Source organism: Ochotona princeps, chromosome 6 (genome assembly GCF_030435755.1).
Source record: "Ochotona princeps isolate mOchPri1 chromosome 6, mOchPri1.hap1, whole genome shotgun sequence".
Classification (NCBI taxonomy): Eukaryota; Metazoa; Chordata; class Mammalia; order Lagomorpha; family Ochotonidae; genus Ochotona; species Ochotona princeps.
In genome coordinates, this window is record NC_080837.1 from 75,385,560 (window position 1) to 75,403,906 (window position 18,347).

General features: G+C 36.5%; 1 protein-coding gene across 1 annotated transcript in view; it reads right to left on the bottom strand.

The window, feature by feature from the left end:
• Positions 1–17,993, bottom strand: part of LOC101517522 (gamma-aminobutyric acid type A receptor subunit gamma3) — a 47,391-nt gene extending 29,398 nt beyond the window's left edge. The window contains exon 1 of the mRNA XM_004597603.2: positions 17,860–17,993. Within this exon, the coding sequence (XP_004597660.2) occupies positions 17,860–17,977 (118 nt within the window). The 5' untranslated portion in view covers positions 17,978–17,993. The remainder of the gene's footprint in view (positions 1–17,859) is intronic.
• Positions 17,994–18,347: the final 354 nt, after the last annotated feature.

An 18,347-nucleotide genomic window follows, 5' to 3' on the forward strand; every position in this document is an offset into this window, starting at 1 on the left:
AGACACAATGGAGCAAATTAAAAATTCCATGGAAAGTCTCCATAATTGAATGAAGTAGAAGAAAGAACCTCAGAATTGGAAGATATTTCTTGCCACAATGGGGAAAAATTGAAACACTAGAAGGGGAACTAATATGTTAAAAAAAAAACTATTCAAGAATTAAGAGACACTATTAAAAGACTGAATAAAAGTTATGGGAGTTCTAGGAGGCACAGAAAGAGAAGCTGGGTTTAAAAATGGATTCTACAGGGATGGAATGGCCTGGTGAGGTCCAGGTCACCTGGTCTGGGTTCTTGGACCTGCCTGTATGGTGGGTGCCAGGTCTGTGAGTCCGGGGGTTGGGAGTTAATTCGGGTCTGGCTTGCTTAGCCTGAGCCCCTGGGCCCATCTATGATAAGTAGTCCTCCTCATAGAAAACACAGAGTAGTGGGAGGCTGGCTCAGATCCACATAAGGACATTGCAGTCCATGGGAGCTTGTAGAAGACACCCGTTACCATAGCAGTGGAAGGAGAAGGGAACAAATTAGACATCTACCCCAGCCCAAAGATGAAAGCAAATATCTGGGTGAGTGGAGATTCTAATGTGGACTATGTCACCCAATGGACACTGAAAGTGCTCTCTCGTCCTTAGATTGGCGAGATTGACATTTCACAACTATTGAAACCACATGGCAGAACCCTTGGAGTGTATGCCACAATAGGACCTTGAGTCAGTAATGGGTGACTGCTCCGCATCCTGGGTGCTGAGGTGGGTGTGAAGTAGGGTGTGACTTCTCACCTTGTCTCCCCTTTGCCAAGATACAGGAAAAAGAAATAAAAAACCTAGAAATAGTGATCACACCCAGTTTTCCCTAGCCCTTGATCCCTCCCAAGCTGATCAGCTATGTAAGCATTATTTGAATGAGAGAATTTCAAAAAATGTTTAAAAAAAAACTGAAAAAATAAAAAATAAAAATGTATTCAATGAAATAATAAAGGAAATTTTCCCTAATTTGGAGAAAAAACATTGGGAAATAAAAGACATGGGAGGGGCACACCATGATAATCAAGTTCAAATCAGTCAAACACAAAGAAAAGATCCGTAAATGTGCACAAGAAAAACATCAATTAACATGTAGTGGAATGGCAATCAAAGTCACAGCTGACCTCTCAGAGGAAACTCTACAGGTCAGAGAAGAATGGAGTGACATATTCCAGATTCTAAAGAGAAAAAAATGTTGGCCCAGAATAATGCATCCGCAAAGCTTTCCTTTGTGTTTGAAAATAAAATTCTCTACAGTAAAGAAAAGCTGAAAGAATTTGCCTTTTGCAAACTGGCCTACAAGCGATACTAAAAGATCATGTCTTAAAAGAGCAAAGGAATAGCACCTACCCAAACCAAAGGTAAATATGGAGACTATCCCAGTCAAAGGACAACAGCAGACTAAATCAAAGAATCACTCATTACTGAAACGACAGGAGAGGACTACCATCTAATTGTAACCCTGAATGTAAACTGGTTAAACTCATCAATCAAACATAGATTAACGAAATGGAGGATGGAAGAAGCCGAGAACCCTCCTCATAGGGTCTAATGGCATCAGAGCAACAGCCAGGACCCCCGAGCAGTCCTCAGAAACAGAACAGTCAATTTGCTTTGGGACTCGGAAGAGAAGCTTTCTCTGGTCCTTAATTAACTCCAACTTTGGCTCCCCACCCTCTCTTGCAATGATCATGAGAGTCGCTCTGGAGCCCCAAAATTTAGATCAAATAGACAGAGACCAATAAGGAAAGCTTAGAACAGACAAGAAAAAGTCAACTTGGACTCCCATATACCTTGCTAGGTAGGACACAAAGATCAGCTACTTCTCACTAAGGTATTGAAGATTTCTCTGCACACCCCTCCTAAAACTCTTTTGCTCCTCAATCATTAACATATGGCTTGTTAGAGTTATGGGCCTGTTTGGACTATCGTAAAAATCATGAAGTTCAGGAAAAATCACGCTTGAATACTATGAGCAGCTAAATATAAATATGAAGAAAAAAAAAAGGAAAAAAAAACACGAGACAGCTGAATAGTATCCTATAAGCATTTTAAGGTTTATAGCAGTTGGGTATGTATAAATTAAAATTTGAGATGTCAATGAAGTTATTACAGGATGTGGTTAAGAACTTGCATTTTCTAACACATTCATCACTTAGTACCATGTCGATTGACTTCATGATGTTGCTAACTTCCACATTTCTTCCTGTTGTTGAATTTGGCTTTTCATTGGAGGGGATGATATTCTGCCAGCTCTGCTTTCAGATCAAGGATGGTCTCCCAATGAAACTGTTGAATTTATCTCGACAATAATAAGCTGAATTCCTGCATGATTCATGCCCGCAATGATGAATTATGACTGGTTATGAGCTGTACTGGTGTAATAATATGGAGGAAATCAATATGGGGAAAAGGGTTGGGGGTATTCCAGAGCCTACAGAACTATGCCATAAAATGAAATAAAAAAAATCTAAAACCAAGCTATCTACTGTTTACAGGAGACACATCTCATTAACAAAGTTGTGTGCAAACTCAAAGTGAAAGGATGAAAAAAGATATTCTAGGCTAATGGAAATGAAAAATGAGCTGGCACAGCCATCCTTATATTAGAAAATACAGACTTTAACATGAAGAATATTAAAAGAGATGAGGAATGATGCCACATAATGATCAAAGAATCCATTCTGCAAGAAGAGATCACCATAATAAATTCAAATGCACCAAATGCAAGGGGATTAGCTATATGAGACAAATATTAATGAATTTAATGGGAGAAATGGACTGCAATATTATAGTAGTGGGAGACCTTAATACCCCAGTAGTATCAATAAACAGAAACTCAGAAGAAAACAACAGAGCCCATCCAATTACTAGAGCAAATGGACTTAATTGATATCTAGAGAATATTTCATCCTAAAAAGAATACACTTTTTTTTTTACCAGTACATGGAACTTTCTCCAGAATTGACCATGCTATAGGCCACAAAGCAAGCCTCAGCAAATTAGAAGAAATTATAATATACCATGCATCTTAGCAGACCATGATGGAGTGAAACTGGAAACCACTAAGTAAAAATATACCAGAAGACATGCAAATACATGCAGACATAAATAATGTGATATAAATGAGTAATGAGTTAGAGAGGAAATCAAAGAGGAAATTTTTAAAAATGCTTGAAATAAATGAAGGCAACAACACATTAAAACTTATGAGACACGATCAAGGTAGTGTTAAGAAGTATGTTCATCTCAATCAATGCTTATGTTAAGAAATTAGAAAAGCACCAACTAAATGAACTAACCATACATTTGAAGAAGCTAGAAAAACAACAGTAAAGCAATTGCAGGATTAGCAAGAAAAAAGAAATAACCATAATAAGGGGAGAAATAAACCAAATTGAAACAAAGAAAAATACATAAGATCAATGAATCTAAGATCTGGTTCTTTGAGAAAATCAGTGAAATAGATTCCCCCTCAGCCTAACTAATCAAAAAAGGAGAGAAGATATGAATCAGTAACATCAGAGACACAAAAAGGAAATATAACATCAGATACTTTGAACTACACAAAATTATTCGGAATAATTATAAGCAAACACATGCCAGCAAATCAGAAGACCTAGAAGAAACAGATAGATTTTTGGAAACAAACAATCTACAAAAATTGAATCATGAGACAATAATCTAATTAGACCTACAACAACGATGGAGATGAATCAGTAGTTAAGTCCCTCCCAACGAGAAAAAATCCTGGACCAAATGGTTTCACTGCAGAATTCAACCAAATGTTTAAGAAAAACTTACCTCCAATGTTCCACAAGCTATTCCAAACAACAGAAAGAGAAACAATTCTTTCAAATTCTATGAAGCCAGTATCACCTTGATACCAAAGCCAGAGACACAACAGAAAAGAGAACTCCAGACCAATATCCCTGATGAATACAGACACACAGATCCTCAACAAAACATTAACCAATAGGATCCAAAAGTACATCAGGCAGATCATTCCCTTGGACCAGGTGGCATTTACCCCTAGATGGTAGGAATGGTTTAACATTCACAAATCAATACTTGTGATTCACCACATCAACAAATTGAAAAATAAAAGCCTTATGATCATCTCAATAGAGGCAGAAAAGATATCAGATAAAATCCAACACCACTTCATGCTAAAAACCTTAAGCATGATAGGCATAGAAGGAACAGTGTATAACACAATGTATAACAATGCAATGCCACCACAATACTAAATGGGAAAAGACTAGGAGCTTTTCTGCTAAGAACTAGAACTCAACAAGTATGTCCATTTTCACTACTGCTATTCAATATAGTATTGGAAGTCCTTGCTAGAGCTATCAGACAATTAAAAACAAATGAAAGGAATTCAAATTGGACCTGAAGAATTGAAATTATCCCAGTTTTCAGATGATATGATTTTCTACATAGGAGAACCAAAAGATTCAACCAAGAGACTACTGGAACTCATTAGAGAATTTGACAGAGTACCAGGATACAAAATTAATAAACATAAATTGATGGCACTAGTATACACAAATAACTTTTAAGTACAGTACTCTTTAAGATAGTAGAAGGCAATCTTAAATACCCTGGAATTAACCTAACAAAAGTTGTAGAAGACCTCTATGATTAAAACTATAAAGCAGTATAAAAAGAAATAGAAGAAGACATTAAAAGATGAAGAAACTTGCCATCATCAAAATGTCCATATTACCAAAAGTAAAATACAGATTCAGCAAGATCCCAATCAAAATTCCAACAACATTCTTCTCAGAAATAGAAAAGAAACAAAATTTCATCTGGAAACACAAGAGACCACGAATAGCCAAAGCTATCCTGACGAATAACAATTAAGCTGGAGGAATCACAGTTTCAGACCTCAAGACGTATTACAGGGCAGTGGTCATCAAAACAGTCTGGTACTGGCACAGAAACAGAGAAGAAGATCGATAGAACAGAATAGAAATCAATGAAGAAAGCCCATACATGTACACCCAACTAATCTTTGACAAGAAAACTGAAAACAATCCAGGGAAAAAGCCTGGTCTCTTCAACAAACACTGTTGGGACAATTGGATGGCAGCCTGCAAAGTAAGACCCACACCTGTCACCTTATACTAAAATCAGCTCTAAATGGGTCAAGGACAATAAATCTGTACCCAGAAACCATCAAACTATTACAAAAAAAATTAGAAAGTACTTCCCAAGATAAAGGAACTGAGAAAGACTTCTTAGAGAAGTCACCAAAAGCACAGGCAAAGCCAAAATAAACAAATAGGCTACATCAAACTAAAAAGCTTCTGCACAACAAAGGAAATGATCAACAAAATGAAGAAGCAACCAACAGACTGGGATAAAATCTTTGCATACTACACAGCTGATAGGGGACTAATATCCAGGAATTACAAAAAGTTTCAGAAACTCAGCAACTGCAAGACAAACAGCCCTATGAAGAAATGAGCAAAGGAAATGAACAGACATTTTTCCAAAGAACAAATTCAAATGGTTAGTAGCTCCCTGGCTGTCAGGGAGATACAGATGAAAACCACATTGAGGTTTCACCTAACTTCAGTGAGACTGGCTTGTATTCAGAACTCCACTAAAAACACTTGCTGGCATGGATGTGGGGAGAAAGGTACCCTCCCTTCACTGCCAGTGAGAGTATAGGCTAGTACAACCAATACGGAAGTCAGTATGGACAATGCTTAGAGAACTCCAAATAAATCTGCCATGTGACCTAGCTCTCCAATTTCTGGGAATATAGCCAAAGGAAATGAAATCAGCATATGAGAAAGGGATCAGTAATCTTATATTTACACCAACATAATCTACAATAGCAAAGACATGGGAACAACCCAGATGTTCATGCTAGGAGGAGTGGATAAAGAAACTGTGGTACTTCTACTCCATGGAATACTACTCAGCCATTTAAAAGAGTGGAATTCTACCATTTTCAATCAGATTCTACCATTTCAACCATTCTACTCAGTGAAATAAGTCAATCAGCAAGGAACAAATATCATATGTTCTCTCTGATATAAGGTAACCTATATGCAAAATACAAGATCAATAACCCTTTCAGTAATGTTTTTGCTGTATCTCAGGGGACTGATATTTTGGCTTTTATTTTCATTTCTTCAAAAAAAGTAATTTTTTCCTTATTAATCTCTTCACTGACTCATAGTAGCATTATGAGTCATACAGTAGCATTATTTTCCTCAAGAAAGTTTTGCATTTTGTTTTTCATTTTTTCAGTGACACATTTTCCGTTCAGTAGCATGCTATTTAATGTCATGTTGTTGTAAATTTCCTATTTTTCCTCCTGTTGATTTTGTTTGATGGTTTTTTCATTTATTGGGATGTACAGTATCTGCATAATAGGGACTATCATATCCAGATGTGAAGCTACAATGCAGCACACATCCAAGCCATAGATGCAATCCAATCTGCCTCCAAATCAAAGATGGACTCCCAGTGAAACTGTTTGGAAATATCTTGACAATAGGATGCTGGACTGTGATATTGTCTATACCTGCAATGTCAGGATACACTCAAATAGTCGAATGATGGAGTTAGGAATGTTGGGGAGTGGGAATCTGGGGAGTGGGCAGGAAGTCCAAGATCCTATGGAATTTTATCATAAAATTCAAAATTAAAAAAATCTCTAAAAACGTTTTATTTGTTTTTTTAACATATTTATTTATTTTTATTGGAAATTCAGATATACAAAGAGGAAGTAAAACAGAGAGGAAGATCTTCCTTCCATTGATTCACTCCTCATTTGGCCACAGTGGCTGGAGCTGTGCCGATCCAAAGCCAGGAGCCAGGAACCTCTTCCTGGTGTCCCACACGAGTGCAGGGTCCCAAGGCTTTACACTGTCCTCTACCACTTTCCTAGTCCACAAACAGGGAGCTGGATGGGAAGAGAAACAGCCGAGACACGAACCAGCGGCCATATGGGATCCCGGCTTGCGCAAGATGAGGATTTTAGCTGCTAGGTTATTATGCTGGGCCCAGGTTTTATTTTAGACAAGGGTAATGAGCAATGTGTAAAGAAATACATATTCACAGATAATTTGTTTAAGTAACTATAAAACTTAAAGACAAAAACAAAAACCACTGAAGGAAATTGAAGATCTAAGTAATAGAAATCCATCCTAGGTCCATAAGTCAGAATATCTGATATTAAAATGGAGATTATTTTCTGCACTGATGGCCACATTCAGTGTAAACCTTACTAAAAACTCTAAGCACACTTATTTCAGGAATTGGCAATCTGATCTTAAAATTCAGATGGAATAATTAGGATGCTAAATAGCCAAAACAATTCTGAAAAAGAAGCAAAGCTGTAGCACTCCTACTTTCCTACTTATTACAAGACAAATATAACCATATACTGTCGTCCTGTTGCAGGGATTGCTACACAGACAGGTACATCTAAAGTCAGTTGGAACTTGGCAACATTACCAACACCATTTGGAGGAAACAACATTCTATTCAAGCAAATGATACTGGCAAAACTGGCTACCTATATCCAAAAACAGTAATCTGGTTAACTTCCTCATACTTAGAAAATTCAAACATCAAAATGGATAAACAGCCTAACAAAACGCCTAATGCCATATAACTTGCAAGAGGTAAATTGAATGGTAAGTAATTGTGGCCTTGGACTTAAATATAACATCAAATGCAGAATACAATTTTTAAAATAAGTTGGACTTTAGATTTTGAATTTTGTTTGCATCAATGGACATTATCAAGACCAGAAAGACAACATGAAGAAACTATTGGTGAATATGAGAGATTAGTATGAAGAAGATACAACTATACTTATAACATAGTAAACATCAAAGACAAATATCCAACTTAAAAACAAGTAAGAGTAGAACAGGTGTTTCTCTAAAGAAGATATATGTGAAATAAATAAGCATACACACAAGTGAAAAGATAGAATCAGTAGTTTTCAGGAAAGAGTGAATCAGTCTTACAATGAAGTACTACTTTGTGGCTGATATTGTGGCTGTAAAGGAAGGAGTAAGAACAGTGAACATTGTTGACGATTTGGAGAAAGCAGAACTCACATTTTGGTAGCCAGATGTATAATGGTGCAGCAATCATACTAAGGAGCTTAGCAGGTTCTCAAAAGAGATAAACATAGAACTACTACCCAACCTAGTAGTTCTACTTCTGGTGTCTGCCCAACATATTTGAAAAGAGACACTGAAAAACCTATACAGACATATTTATAGAAAGACTAATCACAATATTCTAAAAGTTGAAAAAAATAGTTTTCTATGACCACATAAATGGGTGAACAAAACACACATCCATATATAACATACTTTTCAACAAGACAATAAATATAATTGCTCATAATATTTACAAGAGATTGGCTCCAAGACATTTAAAGGAGCCAGAAGCAGTGGGTGATGTATTCCCCTTGCAGAAGCTGATGCAGTGTGCTTGCATCATTAATCCTGCACACTTTAAACCATCTCCAGCTATACAGATCACTGTTACATTGTATTACTTATGAAATAATAGCAAGAAAAATGTCTATACGTATTTATTACAGATAGCTTTTTCTTTGATCTCTGGTTGGTTGACATTGTAGAGGCAGTATGGATTAACTTTGAAAACATCATGCTATGTGAAAGAACCTCATCATGATACAGCACATATTATATGAGCCCATTCAAATGGAATATACAGCTGTGGAAAGCTGTAGATACAGAAAAATTATTGGGTTGTCAGGGCTGGTGTTTTAGGAAAAGATGGGAAATATCTGCTGAAGGGCAGAAGGTTTGTTACGAAGTGATTGTGCTTATGGTTGCACAACTCTGAAAATAAAGTAAGAAACAATGGCACACTTCAAATGGGTGACGTGTGTCTTACACATTAATAGACTTGCATGCTTAATACTTAGAGAAAGTCAGAAAGGAATTCTAAAACATGTTTAGTTAGGTTAGAAAAAGCTAAGAAAAGCTTAAGTAACAGTGATGTAAAAGAAGTTCAGAATTCAACCATTCCCAAAAAGGAAATCACTAGTTCAGTTTATTTCTTGGAGAATTATACATCAATTGGAAATAATTTCTCCAGGAAATAGGAAAGAAATGGACACTTTTTTTCTTCGTAATGTGAAACAAGAATCAATCTGATGTTAAATCAGATAAGTATAACTCAGAAAAGCAAAGGTGGAAACCAGCATCCCCCCTGAATATTAATGAAAAAATGCAAGTTGAATAGTGACAGGCAGTATTAAGCAATATGTAAGCATAATTACACACAGGTGAAGATTATTCCTGAGATTTTAATCTTACTGAATATTTGAAAATCATTGAATGTAATCCACCATATTAATAGCATAAGAAGGAAAATCACAAAAAACATTCAACTAAATCGAGCATCTATTCTTTCAAAAAGCCACAAGAGCTTCCCTAAGTCATGGATCTTGCCATTCTTATTTTCGTCCTCCTTAAAAGCTCCATGTCTCCTCATAACATACGTTAGAGTCATAACCCAACGTGTTCAACTGCTCGTGCATTCTTCAGTTTTTGGCTGGAGTATGTTGACATCACTTCTTCATTTCTCATTCTGTTAAGATGATTGATTTTTTTTCTAAAATTGAAGCACATAGCTAATGATACACCTCGGACTCTTCTCTGAAGAAGTTTTTCTTCCTCCTGGGGGCAGGCCTTTGGCCAGGCAGTTAGGATATCCTTTTCTCACATCAGAGAGCCTTTTATTGGTTCCTGGCTCCTGATGCTGACCCTGGAAGGGAGCTGCTGATGGCTCAGTTAATTCCTCAGTGATGGCTCAGTGGATCCCTCCCACCCAAGTTGAAATTCTGGATTGAGTTCTTGGTTCTTGGCTTAAAGCCTGCCTAACCCTGACTGTTGTGGGTATTTGGGGAGTGAACCAGCAGATGGGAGCTCTCTGTTTCTCTGCTTTTAAAATAAAGGAGTAGATGAACAAAAATTTCTCTAACTTCAGAGGAATTATTTAGAAAATATATTTCATGATGAAAAACCACCTGCTTGAAGTTTCAATCCCTATATTTTCTCATTCCAAAGAATGAAGGACAAATTAAAATCATGTTTAATAATTAACACTAATATTTAATTGTAATTTTAAAACAGTATTAAAACCATAAAATTGTACTATAGCATTATGTGTATGATAGTATTACAATACATTTCCATGCTTCATTCTCTGCATAATAATCTTATAATCTGTGTGAACTTATCAAACAATATTTTGGAAGTTATTTACCTGGTATTAGATCTTGATTTTAATAAGCACAAATGAAAGGAATTTAATTTTTATGCTCTCACTTTTGCATTTTTTCATTTTGAGGTTTTTAAGAAGATGAGATTTAATTTGTTGTATGGGAAGAGTATATACATTGTGTTAAAACAAAGTAAAACAACACTGGATTTTTGTCAAATTATTTTTTAGAATGATATATTCTCATCATTCATTCGTGAAAAACAAAAATTATTGAATTCATGTGTTATTTTAAAGATTTATTCCTAGAAAATATTCAGAACTCTAATAAAAATGACAGAAGGAAAAGAAAGTCTTGTACTGGGAAGAGATTGGGACGGGATTTGTAAAAGTGCAACTGACCTATCTATTGCAGATCTACCACCATCCCCTGCTACTCAGTGGTGACAAGCTGGTAAAGAATTTATGTGAGCCATTCCTGCAATGCTATGGGCACAGAAAGCATTAACTTTCCACCATTTTTATAGCCTTTTGAAATATGACTTAAATCAAGTACATAGCATGTTTTTCTGAACTTCTTTTATCTGTGATTTTATTACAAAATAAATAAAAGGTTGTGGAATGTGCCCTATTCTGCTTTAGACATACTTTGGGAGCACTGATGAATTCTTAGCTAAGCTTCCTTTCTAAGTCCTCATTAAAATGAGGGCTTGGTAGTGAAGTTTTACAAAGGCTTTGTTCTCAGTTCAGCATAATTAGTCCTGACAAATGGGCTAATCATGACACTGTGAGATTCTGGGTAAAACCCAAGCCTCTAGAGTTTCATTTATTGATAAAACAAAGACTTTTGGTATAAAGGGGCAATAAATTACCACAACATAGTTTGATGGTAAGGTTTTGATAAAATTACACAATTCATGTAGCAGTTTACTTTGCTATTCTTAAAGAAATAACAGTGGCATGGCCAAATAGGGATAATGACAAGTAAATTCAGAGGTATGAAAACTGCCGACACCACCCACACATTTGAACTAAAACACAGGCAGTAACAACATGACTTTACATGTGCCTGCAGTTCTTACTTAAATGAATTTCTCCTTAAACCTAGTGGTTTCTTTTTGTTTCCTTGCTTGCTTTTTTTTACGGTAACACTGTTTTTTTTCTTTAATTTTCACTGATAACTCTTTCTCTGAGGAATATATGTTTGTCGATATGTGAGTGTACTCTTTTTGCAGTTCACTGCATTTATACACACTTATATTTACCATTAAATACTAATAAAAACAAGTATTTAGTGGTCCTGTTGTTATCTACATGTTTTTGAAATGTAAAGATAAATGGAAGGATGGCTTAAAATGTGTGGTCAATGAATAGCAAACATTAATTATGGAATCATGTGGGTGATAACATTTCTGGGTTTCTGTGCTGTGACTACGAGATATTAACCACAGAGGAACAGGAAGATAGAAGCAACATTTTAGGTTGTAACTAAAGGAAAAACACTTTCATCCCTGAAATGCTTTGGCCTACTTTTGGACTAGGCTAAGGAGTACTTGGGTGCTGGAAAAGATGGACTGTGTGGCTTCTTGAACCTTGTGTCTTCTTCCTAAGGGGAAATCACACTCTTAACCTTTGTCTGTGTGATCTCTGGGCACAACCATCATAAAAATGCAATGTGGCAAGTGCCATTACAGGGCAAAGCAGCACTTGATGGAAGTTGATGATTATTTTCTTGTCTTACTCTTTGGTGGGAAGGAAGGAAGGAAGGAAGGGAGAATGTAAGGAAAGAAAGAAGAAAAGGGAGGGAGGGTCAGAGGAGGGAATAGCCTATCGAGAACTCTATCTATGACCTATATTGAATCTGTTGAAATATAACTTTTCTTTTATTAGGATCACAAGTTGACACTGGACTAGAGCAAATGAACACTACCATCTGTGGGTGAGATGCAGGAAACAAGTGAACTCTTCCTGAGTGCATCATGAAGGAGTCATTGCCTCACAGTAGGACTGGCTGAGTCCAGCTGCAGCAGCTGCTGGGTCCCTTGCTGTAGGCCATACCTGAAATCTTCCTGACAGTCAGTCCCTCTTCAATAAATAAAGACATTGGCCAGTTTCCCAGCTTGCTCAAAGTCTGAGCAAGAGCCAAATGAAAAGCACAAAATGCTATGTGCATAAATGTTACTGTCACCATATATTTAATGCTATAATTGATTCCTGTCCCATAGGAGTAGTAACTGATTAAATTGGATTTTAAAAGAACAAACATATTCAGGTGTGATTTGAATCACAAAATTCCAATTTTCTTAGCAGATGAGCTGTTCATTAGGCCAAACTGAGTTTTTTTTCCCTGCATTTCCTTTCTGAATTAGAGAGGAGATGACTCACAGTGGGTTTGAAGATTTTTCACTCAATCTTGTGAGCAAAGATACTGTCGCTATTTTTAAAACCATGATTCTAACATCCAGACTGACTTATTACCCAGATTGCACTTAGACAAATATGACAAAAAGAAGAAATCACTTTTAGATCTTCTTCTACAGAAACTATTTAAACATACAGTTCTATTTGCATTCAAATGAATCTCACAGCAGTGCCCAATGAAAGCAGGTCTTATTGAATAAAACACTAGCTTCTGATTTAATGGACTAGTAAAGAGAAACAATGTGTAAATATCTGAATTCTTCTACCCAGGAAGTACATGAAGGCAGCAACACAACAATTGTGTTCTTGGCATACATTAATCCACTTAAATTCACAACAACCATATAAAGGGGAAGACAATATCCTGCTTATTTATGAGAGGACACGGGTGGGCCAAGAAATTTGGCAAGGTCATATAGCAGGTGAGCTTGGCAGCTGCATGAGATGTAGGATGCTCCGATCCCGGTGCCTCAGATCCCACCTTTGGTCCTCCCTATGCTCAGTGGGCACTATTAGAGAAAGCGCTTCTGAAAAATTTAGCTGGCATGTCCAACGCTGTTAATCCTTGAGACTTCATATGCAGAAAGATTTTTTAAAATTTTGAAATATGAAGGAAAGTGCTAAACTTAAAGGAAACCGACATCAAAAATAGCTGTTCACATCAAGCTATGTGGTTTTGACACTGCTGTAGAGAAGCTCCTCCTTCTCTTGATGGCTGCAGCAGCTTTGCTCTGTTCTTGTAATAACCTAAGTATCAGGGCAACAAATACTACTGCAATTAATTTGGGGCACTGGACTTCTGATTCATCTTTTATTTTGATGGCAGGGAGTTTTTGCTAGGACTGTTTTTACTCCAAAGCCACTTCTAAACATGCTCTGAACCCACCCTACACCTGCCCTGGGCTTCTCATAAACAAACCTCCTAAGCATGGAACTCATTCCAGGCCATGACACCCTGGACGAACATTAAGTCCTGTGGGGTTTGACCAAATTATTTTAGACGGTTGGACTAAGGTTCAAATGGCAAATATAAATACAGAAAAGAATTATCATGCAACTGTCTTATGAACGAGAAGTGCTTTGTCACAGATGACAGAATCATAACTTTTTCTACCTTTTAGTCTAGCAATACCATTATTTTAATTTTATTAGTCTTTTATTAGATATAAAATTCTGTTTCTTTCATTTTTTGAGTTCCATTGTCTCCTGCTTGCCTTGCTTGCAACACTTGATCTTAGTCAAAAGGCTGGCTGTGAAGTGATTGCCTTGATTTCTGATGAGAATCAGATACCATGTTACTTTGTTCCTGTAGAGATAAGGTGGACTTTAACACCAGGTGATTAAAGATAGACAAGCTTCCGCTTTTGAATTGAAGCAGCTCAGTGACTTATTTTGTGCTCATTCTGTGGAGCTGACAAGTATTCTTGAGTGTGTGATTTCATGTTTTTCTTTGATTTGGGATAATTTCTTCTAAGATTGTTTCTAATCCATTCTATCTGATCTCCATATCTTCAACTCCAATTCCATTGTTTTTTTTTTCACCATTGACACTTATGGTGTCAACATGTTTATTGAATCTAAATTTGCGTTATTCTTTACTATGTATTGCATCAGTAGGGAGGCTGCTAGTTGAGCCTAAGTGAGTTGCAATCCTGAAGCCCTGAAGAAGGTCTCTATCTATTGGTCTCTATTAGTGGTGCATCTTCCACAAATGCACCCGGGTCTGGTCCGGAATATTAAAAGGAAGACACCCTGCTTATATGGAAACTAAATTGTATCTAGAGATACCAAAAAATTCCAGATAGCTTCAAGCATGCAAAGGTATTATTCTCCATCTCCTAAAAGAGGATGGAAATGGGGGTTGGGAGGACACTGTGTCCCAGACCATAGCCAGGGATGCTATCATGCCATCTATGATTCTTGCTCTCTCTCCGGGTAACCTTCTTGTCTATGAAAATGTATATTTTTTCCAATGAAGCAATCCATATCCACATGCAAACATATGTTCTCTTTTCCACCTTTCAATTAAATCTGGTTCTCATTTTGTGTACCTTGACATATGTCTCCCTTAGCATGCTTCTTTTGGTATAAGGTAAACACCTGGCATCAGGATTGAAACACACAGTTCCACATCACATTTTTCAACGGATGTGATATGTTCTATAACATACCATCAGCTCCTCATAGTTCTCCTTTATCTATTTTTTGGTATTAAATTTATCTGTTGTACTCATTAAAATTCTATAATTTTTGCTTAAAATTTCCAAATACTTGATTGCTTTTCTTTTCAAAACTTGTTGTTACCTTGCAAGATTAACCATGATTTCCTCCTTAATTTTCTCTTTTTAATCTGTTATTTTATTGTTTAAGAGTTAGTGATAACTCTAAAATTGTAGTAACATACAAGTATTCTATTGTTTTGCTTTTGGGTTTTGATCTTTTGGCAACAGCAGACATCTTTTATTTTAACATGTAATTTTATTGTATGTCGGGGGCACATACATTCCCTTTTTAAGATAGATTGGCAGCACATCACCTTAATGAGGTCAGGGGGTGGAGTCATCACTCAAGACTGTGCTGTAGTTGGACAAGTTTCTTCTGGTCTACTCCACACTTGTTGTGGGAACAGCCTTCCAGGGGAAGTGACTAAGAGCTTCATCTTTCTATCAGTGATCTTTTTCTGATCAACACAGTCAAGATTATCTTCATCTCCTTGACTTCATAGTTTCATGACTCAGAAAACATTTGAAGGGTAGGGTTTATTTCCCTTTCCTTTCTTTGACTAAGAGCTTCATCTTTCTATCAGTGATCTTTTTCTGATCAATACAGTCAAGATTATCTTCATCTCCTTGACTTCATAGTTTCATGACTCAGAAAACATTTGAAGGGTAGGGTTTATTTCCCTTTCCTTTCTTTCTTCTTGAGACAAAGGCTCATAAGATCTCTGATTATCGAATCTCATTGATGCACCATACATGTGTCTGAAACATGATCCCCAAATTCATGATAGCTGGGGATTTGGCCTTCGGGAAGGACTGGATGAATCCATGACGGTGGAATCTGCATGATGGCATTTGTGGGCTTATAAGAAGATGAGCGACCCTAGCAAGCATGCTTGATCAAGCTCGTCACTGAGTTCTCATTCTGCCGTATTACTTGCAGAGAGGGGGTCCTCATAGGGTGCCAAGCGGATGCCAGTACTATGCTTCTGGACTTGGTAACCTCCAGAACCAGGAATCAAATGAAATTCTATTCCTTAAAATTTACCCCATCTTGCAGATATGCTGTAATACTCCTTTTCCAGATGCTCAACAAAGCTCTTGAAAGATACAGCTATACCAGAATATGAGCTCAACACTCTGGGCAATATCTCAGCACCTGTCGGACATCTTTAAACACCAAACACATACCCTCATTTGTGTATGTTAACCTGCACATTTTTACCTGCCTATAAATATTTTGCTTCTTTCCATTGATAAAATTATTCAGAAGTCAAAGCATTAACAGTAATTATTATAGTAAATTCAGAATGTAAATCCTGGAATTTTCTGCAAGTTACTGTCAATGAAGACACTGACATATCAGAATAGTTCAATGGTTCATAGAAAAATAGAATCAGCACATGTTTACTTTTAGATAAAAATGCTGGTCTGTAAAACTATTTTTAAATCCATGATTACAGGGGTTTCCATAGTTGATGGGAAGTAGTTATTATAAAACAGTTATACATTGGTGTAGTTGTAAAACTTTCCACAAAATACGAACTTAGACCCATTATAATTTTTAATGGGCAATAATAACTTAACAAATAATTGCTCAGACTAACACCTCAATCTCATGAAACCATTCATGTGCTACGTTCTTGGGCTGGTATCCTTTCAAAATCTATTTCAAAGCTCTTCAGCTAGTTGTGTTAGGCATATTTCATATTGTCCAGTGTCCTCTTGCCAAAAACACTAGCAAAGGACAAAAAACTATTAGCATTTGCATGTCAATAGCACCTCCAAGACCCTCCCTGGTCAGGCATCCACAGGTAGGTTGGAGCAATCTATTCTCACTAAGTGCAATTAGATTATTAATGTAGGAGACTCATAATAGGAACAAACCTCTTCAAAACACTTTCCATCATGCTGCCTACACAGTTCATTTAAATAAATTATGATTTCCTATTCTCTTTATTTTAGCATTGCTGAATATTTAAACAGAGATCCCATTTCCCAACATTCCCACATGACATTTATAGGGAATCTATTGCTATTCAGTGAAGTCACTTTTTCAGGACATTTCTTGATGTACAATCAGCTCTCTGTTACAATCCTCTCAAGAATGTAGACTGTTCTTTAAATATATTTGCCAATTATTGTGAAAATTAATATTTTAACCTAATAAACAACAAACTGGATTACTATAATGTTTTGAGACCAGAAATTAGTCATATTAATAAATAGTATTAATAGAAAAGTTCACTATAAGCTCCTTTGGAAACTGCACTAAGAAATAATCAATCACAAAACAGCAGACCACAAGAGAAAGAACAAACCAAAACCAAAACATGTTCAAAATCATTCATAGGAACAATGTCTTTTTTCATTTAAACACATGCTTAATAGTCTGCTTAAATGATCACTTAACAAAATAATATTGGTGGGTGACTGCTTAATCTCTTTATGAAGCAGCTCAAAGTTTAAGATAAAGTTTGGAATAGGGAAAGGAAATGGGTAGAAACTAAAACCCAGCAGGTATTTAGAATTAATTCCTTTTATTTGTGAATTATCAGTAATATCTGATTTTAATGTTTATGAATTATCACTTGTTGGCCTTGTGGCTAAATCGAGTGTAATACATATGTGCCTACTTGCAGAACCACTAGTAACAGGTTCATGTAAATATAGTTACTGGTGATCATACCAGTTTGCTTTATAGATATAAAGGAAAGTTCTGACTTCAAATGTAAATCAATTAGAAGCACCATTGTCCTATTCTAATTAAAACATTCATTTAGTTTTAAAATCAGTTATTTTCTCACTCAGGAATTAGGATTGCCCTAACATACTTAGTTTGCAATTTAAGCACGAAAGAATTTTGCATAAAGGGTATGTTTTGGCTTAACCCTCAAGTAGTGACAGTTAAGTTTTCTTCTTTTTTGAGAGCTGTACTTCTTTCATTCCTACCTGCAGAGGTTGTCACAATTTCTGTCGTGTTTCTGAGGCCCATGAAGTCAAACTGATACAGTCGCCATGACTGCTGATCGGCTGCCTCCACTGAGTTTTTTCTCCATCTATAGATCATTTCTTCTTTGGGGTAGCCATCTAAAAATACAGAACAAACAATGGTATTTGAAGGTAGAGATTTATAAATTAATGAAAGTCAAAATTACAATGTTATTGCTGAAAAAATGTTAAGATTTTAGACCATATTTGTTCTCTATGTTTTCCACAGAGACACAGCAACTCCAAAAACCAATGGGTCCTTTCCACCTGAATCTGTGGTGGGCCTTCATGGTCAGCAGGGACAGGCCCATGTTCCTAAGGAACAGGCCTGGCCCCTGCCTATGTGAACCAGCAATAGGGAGCCATTGTCTGTGCTGCTTTAACTTGGGACAGTGATGACTGACCACTCTTTCCAGACCGAAGTGTTGGGCAGATTCTCATTGGTTCCC